Source organism: Plasmodium sp. gorilla clade G2 (assembly GCF_900097015.1).
Source record: "Plasmodium sp. gorilla clade G2 genome assembly, chromosome: 7".
Lineage (NCBI taxonomy): Eukaryota > Apicomplexa > Aconoidasida > Haemosporida > Plasmodiidae > Plasmodium > Plasmodium adleri (nom. inval.).
In genome coordinates this window covers 951,832-975,798 of record NC_041699.1, presented here as the reverse complement: position 1 = coordinate 975,798, position 23,967 = coordinate 951,832, and the positions used below count along the sequence as shown (strand labels likewise).

The window sequence follows — 23,967 nt, the reverse complement described above, 5'->3', positions numbered from 1 at the left end:
GTAAAATTCAAACTTTTCTTTAACACTCATTATAGTAACATAACATCAGTTTAATCATACACATATTTTTTTTCCCATTTTGGAACTTATAAAAAAAGTAAATAAACAAAATAAAAATAATACATTTATAGTATAAACTTTTTTAAAATATATCACTTTGAAAAGGAAATGTATTACTTTTTTTTTTTTAAAATATATAACATTAATGGATTCATTTTTTTTTTTTTTTCCCCATAACTGCCCTGTACACGGTTCCCATTTTCAATTTTAACATAACCTTTATTATTTTCTCTATATGATAATAATAATAAAATAATAATATAAAAAAATAATAAAATTCATGGAAAAATATAATTAACAATTTATAAATTAAAATTAATCTAAAAATTATTTTGTTCTAATTTAAAATAACTTATATAATTATTATATACTTTAAAATATATATGTTCTATATTTTTAAATTCAAATTTACAGTGTATATTTTATTATTACATATATTACAAATAAAAATATTCTTAAGGCACTATATGAAATATATATAATAATATATATTATATATTTATACAGTTATTCCATTATTTTTTTATTTAAATTTCATTATTTTCATAAACTACATATTATAATATATATATATATATAATATATATAATTTATTTTATTTTATTTTTTTTTGTAATCTATATATAATTATATATTTGTTTATTTTAAGTCATTAAAAAAAAAAAAAAAATTTGGAAAAATACTTGAAAAACAATCTCTATACAATATGAAAATAAATAATCTAACTTTTTTAAAAGAACTTATATGATAATATAATTTATTTTTATTTACAATTTTAATAACACAGAGAAGAAAAAATATATACAATAAAATATAAAAATTAAATATTACATTCTATATTTTAAAATACATTATTATAAGAATATTCTCTTTTATTATTTTTCCCTCATTTCCTATATATTTGTTTATTTTGTTAAAATGAAAACATATATTTATATATAACTTATATAAAACAATACTAAGAAGTACCAAATATTGTATATATATATATATATATATTTATATTTATTTATGTGAACATATATAATAATGCAAGTAATAACGTCAGATAAAATCGGTTTAATACAATATATAAAATGTGCTGAGGGGAATTCTATATTTGAACAAAAACTCCCTGCTGATTTAAATAGAAAAATTAATAACATGACATGGTCTGGTGGATATGGGTAATTTATATATATATATAATAATATTATATATTTCGTTATATTTTTTATTATATTGTACATATGTATATATATATATATATATATATATATATATATTTATTTATTTATTTATTTGTTTATTTTTTTTTTTTTTTTTTTAAAGAGGATATGAAGAATCCGAAATAACCATATGCAGAGAAAATGGTCTTGTGGAATCATTTCAATTTTATGAAAATGTAGAAAACCCATATGTTAGTGATACAGCATCTTTATCATTCCTAAGTTGTAGTAACTGCATATATACAAAGATGCTAAATCATCATCATAATGTAATATATGAAGATATATTAAATGAACACAAAGATAAATATACAAACTATTTAAACTTTATGCCTGTATATAATAATAAGGAAAAAGTAAAAAATGGTATTTATGAAGATTATTTACTGAATAGCAGATTATTAGTTACTGTTAATAGTACTGGTCATGTTCATGTATTAAATTGGGAACATGACGAATCTTCCAAATATTATTTGGATGACAGTTTATATAAAAATAAGATAGAAAATGAAGATATACAAAGAAAAATGCAACTTTACTGTGAAAATTATAAAAAGGATGTATTAAATAAAATTGAATATAAAAAGATTGATGACAAAGATAGTAATAATAATAATAATAATAATAATAGTAAAATTATTACATGTAGTGAATATGAACATGTTAATTTACAAAATATATGTAAAGACTATCATTATAATAATATGATAGCAAAAGAAAACATATTACAATCATACATTCTAAGTAATCCAATAAATGCAGCATGTGTTAATGAATTATTAACAAATAGACTAGCTATTGGAGGATATAAAAATTGTTTAAAAGTTTTCGATTTATTTACTGGTACATATCTTTGGAAATCCAAAGGATTAGGTGTTAGTTTATTACATTTAAATTGTGAAACACTTATAAAATCATTAACCTTTTTGAATGATATTAATGTTAATATATTATGTGCTTCAACATATGATCATAAAATTATACTTTATGATATGCGATGTCAACCTAAACCGGTTTATATCTATGAACATTATAAAACACAAAATGTTATCGATAATAAATATAATTATTTTGATCATAACTATTCAGAGAGTGATTTGGTTTTTACTAATATATGTAATACTTCCCATATATGTTCTGATGATATGGATACAAATACATTAGATATGAAAGATGAAAAAAATAAAAAGGAAAATTATGATAATAATGATAATAATGATGATAATGATAATAATGATAATAATGATGATAATGATAATAATGATGATAATGATGATAATGATGGTAATCATGAAAATAATTATCATAAGGATGATGACCAACGTACTTATAATAATAAAGAATCCATTTTTATCAAATTTAATACTAACCAAATACAACTTCAAAATTTAGAGGTTTTCAATAAATTGAACGAACAAAAAATTAACGATATACAAGCAATAAAAAATAAAAAAAGAAAACTAACACATAATAACCATGCCTTAAATACAACTGAAAAAGATATAGTACTACGTAATGAAAAGGATAACACAGGAAAAACTTATTGCATAAAAAAATTCTCCTATAATGATAATCAAAGAATTTATGTTTCAGATAATTATGGAAGTGTTTATAGTTTTGAAATAATAACTGGTAATAAACTATTACATTATATATATAGAAAAAAATGTGCAATAGAAAAAATAACATATGAAAAAAAAAGTGACAACTATTTATTAAAAATTAAAGATAAATTATATCAATTTTATAAAGATTTTCAAAATAATAATAAAACACATATGAGAAATGATTTACCAACTATGTGGGCCAAAAAGGATTTTGATCAGTTCCATATTAATCTTATAAAAAAAATAAAAATTCATAATGGAGGTATATCCTTCCTGTTCTTACATAAAAGAGGTAATTTCTTATGTTCAGCTAGCTATGAGAGATTCATAATTATACTTAACACAGAAACTAGAAAGGTTATTAAAAGGATACATGTAGGGCATGTTCTTACAAGTTGTTTATTTCATTCGAAAATTTTTGAACAAAGTGCACATCCAAAGGGGGATAATGAATGTGCTAGTTGGGTTGATTCATCTGAGGAGGATGATGAAGATGAAGATGAAGATGAGGATGAAAATGAAGATGAGGATGAAAATGAAGATGAGGATGAAAATGAAGATGAGGATGAAGATGATGAAGATGAAAATGAAGATGAAAATGAAGATGAAAATGAAGATGAAGATGATGACGATGAAGAAGATGACGATGAAGAAGATGACGAAGAAGAAGATGATGATGATGATGATGACGATGAAGAAGATGATGATGATGATGATGATGATGACGATGACGAAGAAGACTAAAACGAATGTATTAAATTGAATTATTTTCTTGTTACAATAATTCACATATGCATGAGCGTATTAATAATGGATGTTAATGTGGTATACATTTATAAGTAAATATTATAACATTAAGTGTAATTATAAAATAGCTATCATATAATTTTTTACAGTTTTATAAATATATATATATATATATATATATTACTAAACATTTCTTCTGTTTTTTTTTTTTCTTTTTAATTAATATTATCATTGTTAAAACTTTTATTTTTTAAACAATTTGTTTTTATAAAAAAAAAATAATAATAATTTAAAAATTAATTTATGACATGTTATATATATATGTGAGTAAAAAAAAATAATATTGGTTTAATAAGGTACATTTACGTTCTTCATACATAAAAAAGGATAGACGTGTAAAAAAGTTTTAAACTGGTTTTATCTACAAAATGAACAAATATAAATATATATATATATATATATATTTTTATATTTATATTGGACAAATATGTACATATTTGTTATTATTCTTACCCTAAAATGTAAACAGATAAGGGAAAATAAAAAGCACTTTAAATCTTGTACTAAATAATAAAAAACACGTAAACCTTCTGGGTCATTACATTGTTTGACATCTGATAAGGATCCAATTTTTGAAGTAGTAAAATAATATTCTACACCATCTAAATATATTTCTAATTCTTGTTTTCCAATTTTATCTGGCATAGGCCATTCTTTATCACTTTCTTTACATATTTCAGATTCTTCAATTATACGTTTTAATTCTTTTAAAACTGACTTACTTACATAGGCTAGTGAAGAAATAAAAAAATATATATATATAAGAATATAAATGGATATATATATATATATAAATACTATATATCTTTATATAAGGTTATTCATTTATTTCTTTTTTTACGTACCCTCTTTTCTAATAATTTTATCATTTTTATAATTCGAATTGTTTGCATATCTTAATCTCCCCTTTGAATTAAATTCAAACTCTAGAAATTCATGACCAAATTTACCTTCATGCCCAACACTATATATAAAAAAAGAACAGTATACAATTTACAAAATAAAAATAAAAAGATAATATTATAAAATATCATATAAATATAGATAATTTTTTTTATATGCTCTTATTTTAATTACTAATATCTAAAGGAAAACTTATCTTTCTTAGACATTTTTATTCAACTTTATATATCTTGAACAATCTGTAAAAATATATATATATAATATATTATATTATAATATAATTGTAGATATTTCTTATAATAAAGTATGATATTAACAAAAAAAATCTTTCTTATTATAACATATAAATTACTTTATTTTGTTTATGGATTTAAAAATTATATTGAACAATATATATATGTATATTTATTATATATATATATATATTTTATTAATCTTTTACAAAATTATTACATGATAATTTTTAACGTTAATATAAAAACAGTATACAAATTTATATTTCAAATATATATTATTATAACAACGTGTATTTTTATTATTTTTATTTTTTTTTTTTTACATATGTCAAAAGTTAAAAAAAAATATTAAAATTATTTAAATATAAAAAATATTAATTTTGAGTAAATATGGCATATTATATATATATTAAATAAATTATATGTTTATTATAAAAAAAAAAAAAAAGAAAAGAATTCCACATACAATTTGTGTATGATAGATGAATAGATAATAAATATTTATATTATTATATATATATATATTCAAAAATTTTACGTAAAAAAAAAAAAAAAAAATATTATATATATAAATATTTATATATATATATTTATTTATTTATAAGCTAATTTTAATTATATAAAAAATTTAATTAATATTTAAAAATATAACAAATTTCTTTTGTTCAAAATTTATAATTGTTCATAAATCTTCCCTATATTATTTATCAAATTATATCTTTCATCATGTTTTAAAATAAGATCCAGCATATTTTTCAACTTTTTATTTAAATCTATTAATGCTTCATTTAATATGAGATTAATTTCTTCATATTCCTTTGACCATGATAATTTTAGTTTCTTCATCTTTTCTTCTTTAATGCAATAGCAGCACAGAATGATATCCACAAAAAACTAAAAAGAAAAAAATATAAATATATAAATATAAATATATAAATATATATATATATATTTTTGTTATTGCATTTCTGTAAATAACATATAACCAATCACACAATCTGTGATTATACAAAATAAAAAATTAATAAAATATAATATAATAATAAATACATATTCGTATCCATATTTATAATAAGACGAACATAATATTATATGCACACACAGCCTTACCCAGAAAGAATAATAATTTCTCAGTGAAAAGGAAGCATTCAAAAAATAGTTCATTCGATTCATTATATAAGATACAAAATAATAAAATATCAGAACAAAATTCAAATTATCCAGAAAAATATTCAATATAATATCCTTTTTCATATTATATGAAAGAGGATCAAAAAATATATTTCTATTATATGACATTTTGAATAAAGAAACAATTAATAATTTGATAATTTTTCTTATTGGTAAATATACTAATTTTTTATAACTTACAAAATTAATATGTTTTTCATATTTATTTATTAATTCTTCAATATATTTATGAGTAATTAAATTATAACTTTCTTCATTATTATCATATATAACATTTTCAAAGTTCTTATTATTATTTATAGGTACATAATAATATATTTCTGTTTCTAATATTATATTAAAAAATTCAATACAAAAAAAATCAGGCAATATATCCTCTAAACCATATACCTTTCCTTCATTTTTTATATTCATATAATTATTAAAATAATTTTTTAAAAATAAAGGAAATACTGAAATGTCCACTTTAACTTTTATATTTCTATTATAAATAAAATACTTGTCGTCATCTTCTTTTTCAATATCTCTTATATCTGATATACCATTCAAATTATTTTTCTCATCATTATGATGTGTTTTGAAATGAACATCATCTTCTATATAATTTGATATTTCACAAAATTTTCTTTTGTGTAACTTTTTTGTTTCTTCTTCCCCTGAGGTATTATCATAAATAAGAGAATTATTATCATAACTAAGACAATTACTATCATAACTAAGACAATTATTATCATCTTCCTTCTCATCCATTTCCATATTGGTATCATAAAAAAGTGGAGGACACATATAAAAGCATACAAAATAATACAAGGTAATTATTTTTATTATCTTAAATATTTTGTCACATACACTTTCATTAACCTTGTCTAATTTTTGAATAAGGCAAAATAAATAATTCAATTTTATGCATGCAATATTTATATTTTCCAAAGGCACATGAGAACAATGTAATTTCATATTAGCAATAATATAAGATATATTTTTTATAATTAATATTATATTTGTATATTTTAAATTATTCAATATAACATAATATTTTTTTTCTTCTTCATCATCACCATCATCTTGATTTTTTTTTTTTTTTTCTTCCTGTACGTTTTGCAAATCCACTAACAAATCGTATACACAATTTTCACATACTTTTATTGTTTCATACAAGTTTAATTTAAAAAAGAAAAGAACAAAATGTTCTTTATATATATATTCATCATTTATAACAAATAAATATTTCTTGTTATCTATATCTATATATAAATTTTCATTTGCTTTCTTCGATATATCCATATGTTTTATATAATTTACACCCATTATTTTGTTAATACAAACAATAGCTTCTCTCGTATTTAAAAAGAAGGAATTTTTTGTTTTTCCCCTCCAATCAAATATATTTACACAATTTATAATTAAATAATATATAAATATTAATAATTTTATATTTGTATGTTCATATAAGAAATATAAAATTTTCAAAATATCAAATGATAACATATAAGAATTATTTTTATGTATAAAATAATCAATTAGCACTTTTTTAATATTGTTCATTTTTTTGTTCATAATATTTTGGAAATTATGAATATCACCATCCTCACTCTTATCATCTTCAACCATGTCATTAAAAAAAATAGTATTGTCACCTGATACATTGAACATGTCACCACATTCATTATTATTATTATTATTATTATTATTATTATTATCATCTTTCCTTTTTAAGATATCCCTCTGATTTTCCTTTAACATACAAAAGAAGAACAAACAATTATTCACAAAAAATTCGTCACTATAATTATATAACACATATAATAAAGTATTAATAAAGTTATCAAACATACTATTTGAAATTATCATCTTCACATATTCTTTCTCCTTATGTAAAAATCTTATAGTACTAATAATTTTTTCTTCTTCTTCTTCTTCTTTAAAAAATGAATAAAAACTTTTCAAAAAAAAATCATTATTTATAAACTTTGTACAATCTACTAGTGGTAAAAAAAGAAATGGTGCTGTAAAATATTTAAAAGAATATAATATAAAATCATCTTTATTCTTATCCTTTTTATTCTTTTGTATATATAAATATTCATTCTTCATTGTATATAAATCGACATTATCTTTATATGATAATAAAATAATATTATAACATAAATGAATAATCTTTTCAATACTATTATATGAAAAACTTAATAAATAATTAATAATATATTCAGCACATTTTTCAGTATCATCATTATTCTTATGAAACATGGATATTGTATATGCTTCAATTTTATTCATAATTGTTTTATGTAAGTTTTTATTTTGTTCGGTATTTTGTTCAGTACTTTTTTTTTTTATATTTATATAATAATTTAGTACTATATTATTATTTGTTCTGTTCATATAAATTTCATAGTAATATATTAATAACAAGAAATATTTCTTCGCATATTTTTTATTATTCTTATAATGAAAAGTTTTGTCATCACACATATTATTATTATGTAAATTACATACATTTAATAAATTATTATTATTATTATCATCATCATCATCATTATTATTATCATTATTATTGTTATCATTATTATTGTTATTATGTTTCTTTTCGTTTGTACTTGATTTATTTCCCATGGAATCACAGTTTATATCATCACCATTAGATGTACATGCTTTTAATTTGTCACTTAATATATTATTACTAATATTCTGTTCACACAGATCTTCATGTTTATAATAAATATTTTTTATTTTATTTTTTTCATTTTCCATAACAGATGGGATATTAAAAAAATTCTCTTTTAATAACACATACCAATATATTACAAACGTATAATGAAGCCATTGTAAAATATCCATTTTTATTTTTTTTTTAAAAAAGTCAAAATATTTCCTTTCTTTTAAACATAAAGATATAATTAATACAATAAAATAATATATCATATTTAAAACTTTCACATTTTTTATATTTAATATATTTTCATTAATTAACTGAATAATTTTTTTTATAAGTTTATTTATTATTAACATAATTTCCAATGTTAATGTTATTTTCTTTTTTATTACAAAAATAATGTTTTTCAATATTTGTGTATACAAATTAATTAAATCAACTTGTAACGAGTTATATATTATTTCATCCATAAAATTATAAAGACATTGAAATAATTTTTTATATATTTCTATTTTTGTATTTTCATCAAGCTTTATTCTTATGCCTTTTTTTATTAAATACGGATCTCTTAAATTGTTTCTCATATTTCGACAACTAATGGGTTCATAATTATTATCACTAACGTCACTACTATAACTATTGTTACTATGAACATTTTTTTTGTTATCAAAATTTTTTATGTTATCAAATTTTATTTTGTTATCATTATTTTCTTTAAAATTCTTAAATTCCATGTTGGCTACTTGCTTATCATCCTTTAAACTTTTATTATTTTTTATTTCTGCGTGCATAATTTTTATGCCCTTTTTCTTTAACTGGAGCAATTTTTTTTTTTCCCTCTTATATTTAGCCTTATGTTTAAATAACAAGAAAATATATTTCACATTCTTTATTTGATTCTGGATACTGAGTGATATGAAACAATCTAAAATATTATTTAAAAATTCATAAAAAAATTTATTACAATAAGAAATCTTTGTAAAAAAAAATTTATGACATAATTCCAAATTTAATATTTTTAAATCCACTTTCTCAATTTTTAATGAATGAAATAAACAAGTTTTAATTTTTCCAAAAAATTTATCATAATTAATATTATTTATTAAATGATAAAATATTTTGGAAGAATAATTTCGGATATTTTTATCTTCTTCTGCTATACCTAATCCATATATTTCAATAATTTTCTCTATATTATTTGGTATTAAATTTTTATTTTTTCTTATCCCTTTAACTAATTTTGCATAATTTAATTGACGAATTTTATTTGAACTATGATCTGTTTTCATAAATATTCTTATATCAAAATCATTTTCAACACTTCCTTTCATAAAAATATTTTCTCTTACTTTTGTTTTCTTTATACATTTCTGATAGTCTATTTTTGTTTCTTTCTCATTTCTTTCCTTCTTTTTTTTATCACTCTTTAATTTTAAAACACCCATTCTTTTATCATCTCACGTTGTAAAATATGACACACAAACAGTAAATAAAATAAATAAATATATATATATATATATTTTTTCATATATGTGTAAATTTAACGTTTGAACTTTTACAACATACACCATTTATCTGTATAGTTATATGTACATAACAGACGATATAAAAAAATAAATGAGATATACATATATGTAATATATAATATTATTTATATGTAAAATTATATATATATAAATATATTTAATAGGTGCCCCATCTTTTCAGTCTCCTTTATTACTTGACCATATATATATTATAAATATTATATATATATATATAATATATTTTTATGGGTTACATAAAATATATTATTCTTTATATTTTATTGAATTATTAAATGAATGCAAAAAATCCCCTTTTCCATATTAAAATGCATATCAAGAAAAATATATATTCACAACATATTAATTATACAATTAAAAAGAAGAAAAAGAAAGAATAAAATATCAAATATATATATATAATTAATAATAAATAACATATATATTTATTTAATTATAGGAATTATATAAAATAAATAAATAAACATATAAACAAAAATATATATATATTATTATATATATATATAATAATTTTAATTAATTATGAAAAGATTAAAAAATACTACATAAAGTTTTATTAATTAAATATAACAATATAATAATATCAACTTGATGATTAATTTTTATTTTTAAAATGAAAAAAAGGAAATATATAATTAATTAATTAATTAATTAATTTACATTTTTCATTCATTATATAATAATATTCATATATTATTTTATATAAAAAATATATAATCAATTTTATTTATTTTTCAACTTGACAAAAAAAATTAAAAAAATAAAAAATAAAAATAAAAAATTGCAATATTATATATATATATAATAATATATGTATATATTATATATGTATGTTATATTCATATATATGATAATAATATATGAACGTGTTATAACCAGTCGTTCTAAAATGATTGATTATGATAATAAAAAAATTAAAATTAAAATTAAAATAATTTCATATAGTTCATTAACACATATTTAATTTATAACTTTATTATATTTATATATAATATAAATATATATTTTTTTTTTATTTTGAATTCAAAAATAAAACATTCATACTTTTTTAAAATTTATTTAAATATTAAAATTATATATATATATATATATATATATATATGGTAAAATATTATCATATTCATATGTTAATTATATAATATATATATTTTATGTGTTTATTTTTATTTATATTTTATTATGCTAATATAAAATAACAAGAGAAAGTGGAAAATACACCAATATGAATTAAGCTTATAAAAAAAAATAAAATAAAAAATAAGCTGCTATAACAAAATAAAATATATATAAATATGAAAAAAATATATAAAATATAAATGCATCAAATTTATATCTTTATATATATATATTTTTTTTATATAATTATGAAACAAAATATGATATATATAAAAAGGAAACAAAAAAATAATCAAGACAGTGTTGCATATATCTGTTGGAATAAGCTAGCTATAATAACGATTAGCATTTTAATAAATAAATAAATATAAATATAAATAAATAAATATATATATATTTATATTTTTATTTATTTATATATTATTTTAAGTTGTATATGTTTATATTCCTACCTTCTTTTTTATTTTTTTTTATCTTGTTATTTGTTATGTCTTATTAAAATATATATATATTTTTTTTTTTTTTTGTCAACCCCTTAACAATAAATATATGCAGCACTTTTAAAATGTGATATCCATTTTGCATATACACTTAAAAAATAAAATAATATAAAAGATTATATTATATTGTTATGTATTATCCTATTTGATATTATAATATGCACCATTAGCCTTTCAACAATATTTGTTATCCACATTATATATATATATATATATATATATTTTTTTTTTTTTTTTTTTGTCATTTTACTCTTTCATCATTTTTATGAATTATGGGGATATCAAACTTGCTACAATTTTTAAAGCCCATAATAAAGAACTCACATATTAGCAAATATGAAAATGAAGTGGTTGGAGTGGATATAATGTGCTGGATACATCGTGGGTTAATTAGTTGTGCTTATGATATTGTCACTGATCAATATAATGATAGTTATTTAAGTTTTATTGAGAAAATGCTAGTACCAATATTTAATCATAATATAAAGGTGGTCTTTGTTTTTGATGGAGAAGAATTACCTGAGAAAAAAAAAGAAAATATGATAAGAAAGAATAGAAGAGAAAAAGCAAAAATGGAATTAAAAGAAATAATTAGCAAAGTAAAAAATCCAAGAACTAATGAAATGGTTTTAAAGAAATGTATACAAGCTATAAGTGTTTCTAAAGAAATAATTGATAGTGTTAAAGATTTTTGTAAAAAAAAAAATATTGATTATATTATTTCTCCTTATGAAGCTGATGCTCAATTATCCTATTTATGTAGGATGGGATTCATATCATGTGCTATTAGTGAAGATAGTGATTTATTAGTTTATGGTTGTCCTAGGGTATTATATAAATTAAAAAATACTGGTGAGTGTAATGAAATTAGCTTAATGCCTATTAATGATCTTATTGATTGGAATATAATCAATAAAATAAAAAATCCATTATCTAATAGTAATAATGAATTTTATATTACACCTATTAAAAAATTACAAAATTCAGATGATAACGATTCAGATATGTCATTAGATGAAGAATCTTCCTTAGAATTTATAAATAATGATGAAGATATTCCAAATAATAATGAATATATAAATATATCAAAAAAAAATAAAAATATTGTAAATAATAACAATAAGAAAAAAACAAAAAAAAAAAAAAAAAAAAAAAAATCAAATATAAAAAAAAATCCGCAAAAATCAAAATGTGATAATATAATGAAACAATATATTGAACACTTTCATTGGCCTGAAGAATTATTTAAATTACAATATTTTAATATAGATATGTTTTTGGCTATGTGTGTTTTAAGTGGATGTGATTATAGTAATGATTTCCATATAACTGGAATGGGTATTAAAACTGCATATAATTTAATATTCCAACATAAAAATATAGAAAATATTTTCCATTTTCTTATTTCGAATGATAGATGGAGAAATAAAATACCAGAAAATTTAAATACATTTGATAAATTAATCAATACCTTTCAAAAAATTAAAAATGCATTTCTAAATCATCAAGTTTATGATTTTATATTACGTAAAAATATTCCAATTAATGAATCTTTTAAATCATCATTTATAAATAAAAATAGTCATATGCTTATTAAACAAATAACAGAAGCATCTTTATTATATGACCCCTTATTAAAAATTGATAACTGTTTAAATAATTATCCTGAAATAAATGACATCCCATTGAGTTCTTCGCACATAAAGGAGGATGATTACAACAAAGATGATAATATATACAACAAAGATGATAATACATACAACAAATATGATAATACATACAACAAAGATGATAATATATACAACAAAGATGATAATACATACAACAAATATGATAATACATACAACAAATATGATAATACATACAACAAATATGATAATACATACAACAAAGATGATAATACATACAACAAAGATGATAATACATACAACAAAAGTTGTGATAATTTTAATACAAATGATGTTAATTCTTCCTTTTTTAATAACCATCCAATTTACACACAATCTACTAATTCAACATCCTTTGAAAATATTTTTAAAGATTTTACATCTGAATGTTTTGAGTATCTAGAAATTTGCCCTCCAGCATTTATGGATCCTCAAAATAATCATATTCCAAATAATTGTAAAAGTGAAAATGTTCATAAAAAAAATGAACAAAACAATTTTGTTAATTCATCTTTTTATAATATTATAACACAAGAAGAAGTTATTCAACATACAGATATATCTCGTCCATTCACCCATAAAGATACTAACATATCAAACGAAATAAATGAATATAATCATATCACTTCTAATATAACATATAATGAATTTAAAAACAAAACAATACCAACTAGTAATGAATATATTAATAAAAGAAAAATAAATGATTGTATAACATCATTCAATTTAAAAAAAAAAATGAAAACAACCTCAATTCATACCTCTCCCAGTAATTCACAAGATAATTTAACAATACAACATATAGAAACACTTGATTGGAATAATAAAAATGTTAATGACAAGGAAAAAAATAATAATATATGTGAAAAAAGTTCTACTTATGATGAAACCCTGAACTCTGAACGAGTGAATGTACTTTTGATGCCTGATAATAATTATCAAATATGCGAAAAAAAGGATAAACTTTTGAATAACAATTACAATCCTTGCCATACTAATAATATAATACAAACACATAATGATCAGTATATAAACAAAACATATGACAAACATGATAATAATAAAGTTAATATAAATATATGCGATGATATCAGTACTACTAATAATGATCAAAGTGAAAAAATGGATGATGAAAAAAATGAATTTGTACAAATAAAAAGTGCGAAAAATATTTATGAAAATATGAAAAAAAACTTTTTACTTTTTAAAACATTAGATCAAGATATAAACACACCTAGTAAGTTTTTAAATGTTGAGGGGCAAATAAATATGCAGCAAGATTGCAAAGGAGATAATAAGGTGGAATATCTAAAAAGTTATAAAATGACAGAAGAGAAAAATGATACATGTGGTGAAATAAAAAATGATATATGTGGTGAATTAAAAAATGACACATGTGGTGAAATAAAAAATGATATATATTGTGAAATAAAAAATGACACATGTGATGAATTAAAAAATGACAGATGTGATGAATTAAAAAATAACAGATGTGATGAATTAAAAAATGACAGATGTGATGAATTAAACAATAACAGATGTGATGAATTAAAAAATGACAGATGTGATGAATTAAAAAATGACAGATGTAATGAATGTCCTAATATACCAAATAATACACCCAATCTTATAACGAAGTGTATACAAAATAAAATGACAAGCTTATCACATGTAATAGAGGAAAATTCTTTAAATGATAAAAAAACAAAGGATACAAATTTTAATAAAGATTTCTATACAAATAAAACATACTCAATTAATAAACATACTGAAATTAATTTACAAATAAATGATAAAAAAAAAAATGATTTGTTAAGAAATACTTTAGAAGAAAGTAGGAAATCTTCCCTTACATCTTATAAAAATAAAACTCCTTCAAAACATGTTAATTCTAAAAGTCAATTAAGGATCACTAATTTTTTTAAAAGGGTAGATAAAAAAACAAATGAAAATCATAATATACATAGTACACAAAAAATACTTAATGATCATAATAATAATTGTAATGATAATATACAAAATGACAAATTTCTTACAAATATATTTATGAATACACCACTAAACTATTCTGTAGAATATTCTGAAGAAGATTACATAAACTCTTTTAATGATAACTATTCAGATATAAAAAACGTACAAAAATTAAAAAAAAAAAAAAAAAGAAATCTTAAAAATACTCCTCAAAGTTATAGTATTAAAGATCATTTTGCTGTTTCTTTACAAAGTCAAGATAAAAATGATAAATTAAGTTTTACAAATCATAATAATACCTTAGAAAAAGATATTTTATTAATTCAAGATGAAAAACAATTACAATTTAATCATAATTCAATTAATAAAGAAAAAAATAAAAACAATCATTCACAAATATCTTCTTTAATAAATGATGAGGATGATGGTGATAATATAATTACAATAAATAATAATATATCAAATTTAAATGTACAACAAAATGAGCAACAAATTTCAAATCATAATACAATCATAATCCCATCAAATAATCATCAACCAAAAATTTCTAACGAAAATGTAAAATCTAATAATATATTCACAGAACAAAATACACAATATAAACACAACACTATACTAAAATCTACAGACAAATTACAATATGAAAATATACAAAAAAATAAAGAAACTTCACAAAAAATTAATGTGGAATATATACTTCAAAATCTTAATTATAACTATCAGCCAAAAAATCAAAAAATTAATACTTTTGATTATTTCAAGGAGAAGGAAAATATTAACCATTGTAATCCTTACATTGATCATAATTTATAAATGCAAAATAATGACCTCCGTTCACTACATCTTTATTTTGTATATATATACACATATATATAAATATAAATAAATAAATATATATATATATATATATATATATATATATATATATGTATGTGTGTGTTTGTTTTATTTAATTGTTGTGTACCTAGCAACTTTTAAAATATTATACATTCTAATATTTTCATTTTACACTATTTATATATTATTTATTTTTTTCCATTAACCAATATGCCGAGAGACACTTTTTTTCAAACTATATTTTTTTATTTTTTACAATTTAGACAATCTGTAAATATTAAAATAATTTTTAGTAGCAAAAAAAAAAAAATAATAAAAATAAAAATAAAAATAAAAAAACATTAAAAAAAAATTAAAACACTAAACAATTAAAATTTAGAATCACTACAAAAATAAAAATATATATATATATATATATATATAATAAAACAAAATTAAAGATAGATAAAAAAAAATAGATTAAAATATATACATATATATTCACATATATACACATATATTTTTTTTTTATTTATTTGTGCTTAATAAATATGTTGCACCTCTTCCAAGAACAAATAAGAAAATGTTTTTATGATATATGTCTTTTTATATATTATTATTTATTATTTATTATTTATTATTTATTTTTTCTTTTTTTTTTTTTTTTTTTTTTTTTTTTTTTTTCATGGTGACATAATATATATCAAAGTATGATTATATTTTTTTATTTTTTTTTAATATTATCCCAATATGCATCTCATTATTCATCCTTTTTTCTCATCTATTAATTTTTTTTTTTTATACATACTTCCTAATCGATCCATATTTTGGCATACAAATAAAAGCACTGGTTCTATTGTGACTATGCTGAGCTGGTGATACTAATACACCTGTATCGTGAATATCATTTGAAATTATATTATCTCCATAAATAATATTACTCTTCTTATTACTCATATTATTATGTTCATTGGATATTATGTAATGAATCTCTCCCCTTGGTTGATATCTCTCATTTACATCACTAATGTGATACATCTTTCTTGTGCTATCATTCGTACTAACCAAGTGGTTGTAAGGAACCAAATTATTCACATAATTATTCCTTTTATTCTCATCTACTAACAAATAATCCTTCTTTTGAACACATTTTTTTTTTTTTGTATCCCCATTTTTGGAAGGAATTATATTTTTACTGTCATTTAGATAAAAAAAATTCATCTTATGCATCTTAGTACTTACATAAGGATTCGTACAATATGCTATTTCTGTTTGTTCATTTTGATTCACTTTATCAGATTTTAAAAAGTTCCTATAATAATTTTCCATACTTGTATTCACATTATTATGTACTACATTATGTGATATATTTATATTATTATTCTCTTCTTTCATATCATATATTTCTTGGTCCTTTCTACTTTTATTATATACCTTATGTAATAAATGAAAAATATCTGTGTCTTTCTTTTCTACGTTTACATAATAAAACTTGTTCAAACTACTATCTACTTCGTTATGATTATGATGAGTAGTATTATAATCATTTTTATCAAGATGTGGATAGTTCTTATTAGTATATATATCATTATTATATTCTCCTCTATAATGTATATCCCTTTTATATTTATCACTTTTATATTTATCCCTTTTATATTTATCCCCTTTAAATTTATCACTGTCATTTAAATCAATATTCATTTTATTATAACATAACTCTTTGTTAATATCATTCTTTTTGTTTTGTGAACCCCTCAACATTTGTCCATATCTATTTTTCAAATGTTCCAGCTTTTTCCTATTTTCTTCTAATGCACTAATATTATCCATACCATTATTTACATCATCATTTATTTTCCTCCCTTCATCTGTTTCTTTTATTATATACTTTTTTTTCACATTTAATTTATTTTCTAATTTCTTTTCAAATGTTAACCAGCTCTTTTCAATTTCATTTATAAGTTGGTTCTTAGTCACCTTTTTCTTCACATATATTTGTGTTCCATCTTTTTTATCATTCCTCAAGTCTTTCAATCGTTCAGAACGTACTGAAAAATTATTACTATCAGGAACATAAGTCTCTTCATCTCTTCTTGTATCTCTTATCATTTTATCACCATTTGCACAATTTTTAATTATATCATAATTTTTATGATTATCACTATTATATTTATCAAATTCAATATAATAAGAAAACTTATCCTTAAAATTTTTTCCAATGATTGTTTTGTTTTTCAAGTTACTATAAGAAAAATTTTCGCTTACCGACCTTTCTCTATCTAGCAAATTATATGCATTGTCATAAACATAAATCTGTTTATCATCATAATATTTATTATTTCCACATTTACGATACTTACTATCCTCTCTTAACAATTCACACATAATTTTATTATTATCATTCACCTCTTTTTTATTACTCATTTTATCACATGTATATCCTTTTATATGATGAAAATTATTTATCTTATTAATGACCAAATTATTTATTCCAACATTATTTATAGAATTCTTCCTACTACTAAGATTAGTGAAATCTGATATGTAGAACTTTTCATTATCCACACTATTATTATTCTTATTTGTTTTTTCATTTTTTTCTTTTTCTCCATTCAAGCATGTACTTGATTTTATTTTATCACCATCATTAATTTTTTTTATTTTATTTGAATTTATTAATTTCTTTTCTTTATCTAATAATTTGCAATCATACTTAATACTACTCAAAGGCATATCATATTCCTTTTTGATGTTCTTAATACTTTCCTTTCTTTCTCCTACATTCATACATTTCATCAAATCTTCACTTATTTTTTCTTTCTTATTTTTATCATCATCCTCCTCCTGCTCCTCTTTCTTTTGTTTTAAATTTTTAGTATCATTTTGAAGTAAATCAAAATATTCATTTTTCATATACTTGTATGTATCCCTCATTGTATCAACATCATCCTTATTCCCTACATTTATAATTTCATCATTTTTATTATTAATGTTATTATAAACTTTTGTATCACTATAATCATTAACCGTCTGTTTATTATCATAATTTATATCATTCTTCATATTTTCTTCTTCATTCATATCCTGATTTATGTTATCTTCTTCAGCGTCATCTTGATAATAATAAGGATGCTCATCAGAAAATTTGTCATATTGATCACATTTATCATATTCATCATACTCATCATATTCATCATTCTCATCATTTACACTGCTCATCACTTTTAAGTTTTTATCATCATTTTTGAGTTCTGTTTGAAGTTCCTTTTTCATTTCCCTTAAATCTTCCTTCATATCCTCATCCACATCTTCATCCACATTCTCTTCCCCCTCTTCATCCACATTCTCTTCCCCTTCTTCATCCACATCTTCTTCCCCCTCTTCATCCACATCCTCTTCCCCCTCTTCATCCACATCTTCTTCCCCCTCTTCTATTTCATAATCTATAGTGTGCGTCTCTATAAAATTCAAAATACTCCTTTTATTCATATTTCCATTTTTATAAAACCACAAGTATTTCCTTTTTTTGTTCACATTGCACAATTTATCTTTCGCCTTTTTAATGCTACTTTTATTAAAATTCCATTGTGCCAATAAAGAACTGAATGATTTAAATTCATAGTCGCTGTAAATTTGTTCTATACCTTTGAATGTATTCATAATTTTATTCACGTCAAACTTAACTTTAACTTCATCATTATCCTCCTCATTATTAACCTCCTCCTTTTCATGATCATACAAAATACTATCCATCTGTTCCCCTTTCTTTATATCACTAATATCCTTTTCTTCTTTTTTTGAATTAATAAAATTATACAAATAAAATTCTTTTATATTTTGTAACCTTTTTTTACTCTCATACTTATTGGTAATATATTGAAAAAAAACAAACTTTTTCAAAAAATATAATTCTCTTTTTAATTTTTTTATATCCTCTTCATACATATGAGAATTATAGTTTTTGTTGCCTAATGGAATTTTCCTTGCCTTCGATACCAATTTTAAAGAAGATAAGGTCTCGCGTGCATTTTTCATCGATGAAGATATAGTACAAATAAATACTGTTTTACTTGAGCCTCCTAAAGAATCTTGCAATAATCTAGTCAATAGAGAATTTCGATAACTAATATTTTTGTTACCTTTTGATAATTCATTTATACATAATGATAATGCAGATAAACTTTTATTGATAGAACACACTTCTGTGGAATATAATTTCTCATTAGATGCAGCATATTTTTCATTACCAGCTAAATCAATTAATAATAAATTACCTGACTTCACATTATCAAATTTTGAATTATTCGTGTATCTTAATTCGATTTTATATATTGAATGTGATCGAGTTGACATTTCATTGGTTTTTGTAATTCGGCAAGCTCGGTTACTAGTTCCATCTATTAAAAGTTCAATTAATTCTTCGCAACTATTAACTTCAACTGTCAATAAACCTGACACAAAAGATCCATTCCCAGAGTTGTAATTATTACAATTACTATTACTATTGCTAACATTGTAATTGTTGTTATTACTATTACCCACATATTTCGACTTTAATGTACTTAAATAAGGTGCTGATTCATTATAAGGATTTAATAAATCAAAAATTCTATCATTATATAATTGCATATAAGAAGCATATACCTTCACATCTTTAAAAATCTCTTTCTTTTTTTCATCCTTCATATTTATATTTGTTGTATTATCTTTATGTGTATTATCTTTTAATTTACTTACATTATCGTATGATAATTTTATAGACGTTAATCGATTCATTATTTCTTCACAAGCTCTAGGTATCATACCTTTGTTCTTTGAATTCAAAACATATCGTATTTCCTCCATTAAATCTTTTCCATTATATTTATATTCATTTTTATACTCTGTAAAAGTTTTATAATTTTCATATTTTGTTGTATAACTAGTTTCATTAAAGCACTCTATATTATTTTTATTGTTATATCTACAATATGATATATTATTATTATGTGAGGTATCATTTCCTTTTTTGTAACTACCAGAATTGGTACTTACTAAAGGCATTATTGTTCTAGGTAATAAATGAGATATAGGTTGAGAACATGATCTTTTCCTATCATATATAATATTATTACTATTATTATTACTACTATTATTATTTAAAAATTTTATACTAGGTATATTTGGATAATATTCATTTGGTGGTATTCTTCTTATAGGCAAGCGGATTTTTTTCTTTTTCTTTTTAATCAATTCCATAATATCAGGACCTATCATCGTATACGTTTTACCAGTACCTGTATGTCCATGAGCAAATACAGTTGTATTTTTAAAATGAAAAAGTGAATCAACACAAAAACAAATACTTTTCCAAATATCATTTTGTGTATTTTCTTCATTAAATACTTTATCAATCAAAAATTCACTCCTGCGAATTTCATCTGTCACTCCATAATTTATTAATATTTTATTTGTTCCTATTTGCGTTATAGCTTTTCCATATTCACATTCAGCCTTATCTGACGGTTTAATTCTTATGCATGTTTTTATTTGAGATTTATTCCAATTCATATCTAAATTGTTTTCTAAATTTTCTTCATAATTCTCTGTTAAAAAATCAATATTTTTTTGCCTCTCTTCATTCAATATTACTACATCTTCTTTATCGTTCACGAAATTATTCTCAACTACTTTGTTCTTCTCTCCTTTGTTTATATCTTTTATGTTCATTTTTTTATTTTCATTATATAATTCATTTAAATTTGTATCCTTAATATTTCCATATATATCATAGTGTTTCTTCTCATTTGTATAATTTGAATAACATACATTACCTATTTTGTTCTCATTATTTTCTTCTTTTTTATTTTCCACATTTTCAAAATAATCAGATTTAGTAAGTGTATTCATATCTTCTACATTCTCTTCATAGTCACTAATACGCTTATTTAATATTAATTCATTTTTATAAAAAACAAGATCATCTGGTTGTTTTAATTTCTTTATCTCATTATTAATGCTCTTGTCGTCTATACACACATTTGTAGATTTCAAAGTATATCCCTCTACACTTTCTGATTCATTATTATCTATGCTTAAGGTACTTTGTTTGGAATATTCCTTATCACATTTATTTCTCTTATCAGAATATTCCGGATCACTTTCTATTTCAACAGTTATACTTTTATCATACATTTGAAGATCTTTATCAATACCATTATTATCATCGAAGTTATTATAATGAATATCTGGTCCTTTCTTATTATCTAAATCTGATGAATACAAATGTTTACATTGCTCAGATGCACATGGCTCATTCATTATGTTACCTTATTTCAACAAAAAAAAAAATAAAATAAAATAAACAAATCAATAAATAAAAGTAAAAAAAAAAAAAAAAAAAAAAAATTGTCTATATGAAGTAATCTCTAACAGTCCAATTTTTTTTTTCCCTTTATATATTACTTAATGCAAAAAACAATTACATGTCTATTACATATATATATACATATACGTTAAAATATTGGGTTCATTAAAAATTGTTATCCATATTATTTAACCTTCTAACAACATTAAAATGGATTTAAAAAAAAAAAAAAAAAAAAAAAAGGGGAAATTTTACTTTGTCATTATTTTCCCATTTTACACATTTTCTTTTGAACTAAAATAAATAAATAAATAAATAAACATATATATATATATATATATATATATATATATATATATTATCAAATGGAAAATATAAAAAATAACAATTAACAATACAGATTAAACATTTTAATATATCTATGTAAACAACAAAAAGTCAACATATTAAAATATGCCTTCAACCTTATCACAGTTGAAAGGATAATGTATAAGTTAATGATTTAACTCTTTCCTTTTTTATGTAATCCATAAATATAATATATGCATATATATATATTATTTTTTTTTCTTTTTTTATTTGGGCCTTAAAGATGCTTGTTCATAAATATATGTAAACTTCTACAGTTGTTTATAGAACAAAATATATATTATTAACATTATTAAAATCTTCATTTATTATGAACATGTTCATAAAACCTTAACATGTTAATAATTTTTTAGAATTGTAAAATACATAAAATATATAATAGCTTCTTTACACACACCATTTTTTTTTTTTTTTTCCCATGTAGAATTTAATAGCTATAATTATTATTTGTTCAGGAAAAAATAAAATAAATAAATAAATAAATAAATAAGGATAAAAAACAAAAATGAAACAAATAAAGGAATAAAAATTAAAACAAAATGAAAAAAACAAAAATTAAGAAGAAAAATAAGAAACAAAAAGAATAGAAAAAAAAAAAAAAAAATGTAAATGAAAATGTCTTATTTTTTTTATAATATAAAAGTAATTATTTTTCATTAGCTGATTGGTCTTATTTAAGCTATTTTTTTTTTTTTTTTTTTTTTTTTTGCAAATTTTATGCACATTTAATTTTTTAACTTTGGATAATTTTTTTTTTTTTTTTTTACAACTCTATATATTGAAGAAAAAAAAAAAATAAAATAAATTATGCCATTTACTACACCTGTTTTATATTATTTTATTTTTATAAGATAATATGTCATTCGTATGAAGAAAAAATAAAATATGCCACGAGAATTTGTCATTCATGAGAATATAGTAAAAATATATAAATACAATAAATTGTATAAAAGTTAAATGCTGATGTCGTAAT

General features: G+C 20.2%; 5 protein-coding genes across 5 annotated transcripts; 2 read left to right on the top strand and 3 right to left on the bottom strand.

Annotated features, from left to right (window-relative positions):
* Positions 1–1,089: 1,089 nt before the first annotated feature.
* Positions 1,090–3,619, top strand: PADL01_0723300 (conserved Plasmodium protein, unknown function; the record flags this gene model as incomplete). Its single annotated transcript, XM_028681273.1, has 2 exons — positions 1,090–1,226; positions 1,372–3,619. 2 exons carry the CDS (start codon positions 1,090–1,092, stop codon positions 3,617–3,619), a joined length of 2,385 nt encoding a protein of 794 aa, XP_028537667.1.
* Positions 3,620–4,028: 409 nt separating this feature from the next.
* Positions 4,029–4,794, bottom strand: PADL01_0723200 (mago nashi protein homologue, putative; the record flags this gene model as incomplete). The annotated part of the gene is made up of 4 exons (XM_028681272.1): positions 4,029–4,043; positions 4,136–4,413; positions 4,528–4,646; positions 4,760–4,794. 4 exons carry the CDS (start codon positions 4,792–4,794, stop codon positions 4,029–4,031), a joined length of 447 nt encoding a protein of 148 aa, XP_028537666.1.
* Positions 4,795–5,493: 699 nt separating this feature from the next.
* Positions 5,494–10,110, bottom strand: PADL01_0723100 (conserved Plasmodium membrane protein, unknown function; the record flags this gene model as incomplete). The annotated part of the gene is made up of 2 exons (XM_028681271.1): positions 5,494–5,715; positions 5,932–10,110. 2 exons carry the CDS (start codon positions 10,108–10,110, stop codon positions 5,494–5,496), a joined length of 4,401 nt encoding a protein of 1,466 aa, XP_028537665.1.
* Positions 10,111–12,097: 1,987 nt separating this feature from the next.
* On the top strand, positions 12,098–16,276 carry PADL01_0723000 (exonuclease I, putative; the record flags this gene model as incomplete). The annotated part of the gene is made up of 1 exon (XM_028681269.1): positions 12,098–16,276. The coding sequence occupies one exon, from the start codon at positions 12,098–12,100 to the stop codon at positions 16,274–16,276; it is 4,179 nt and encodes a 1,392-aa protein (XP_028537664.1).
* An 801-nt stretch (positions 16,277–17,077) lies between these two features.
* PADL01_0722900 (kinesin-19, putative) lies at positions 17,078–22,579 on the bottom strand (the record flags this gene model as incomplete). The annotated part of the gene is made up of 1 exon (XM_028681268.1): positions 17,078–22,579. One exon carries the CDS (start codon positions 22,577–22,579, stop codon positions 17,078–17,080), a length of 5,502 nt encoding a protein of 1,833 aa, XP_028537663.1.
* Between the last annotated feature and the right edge of the window lie 1,388 nt (positions 22,580–23,967).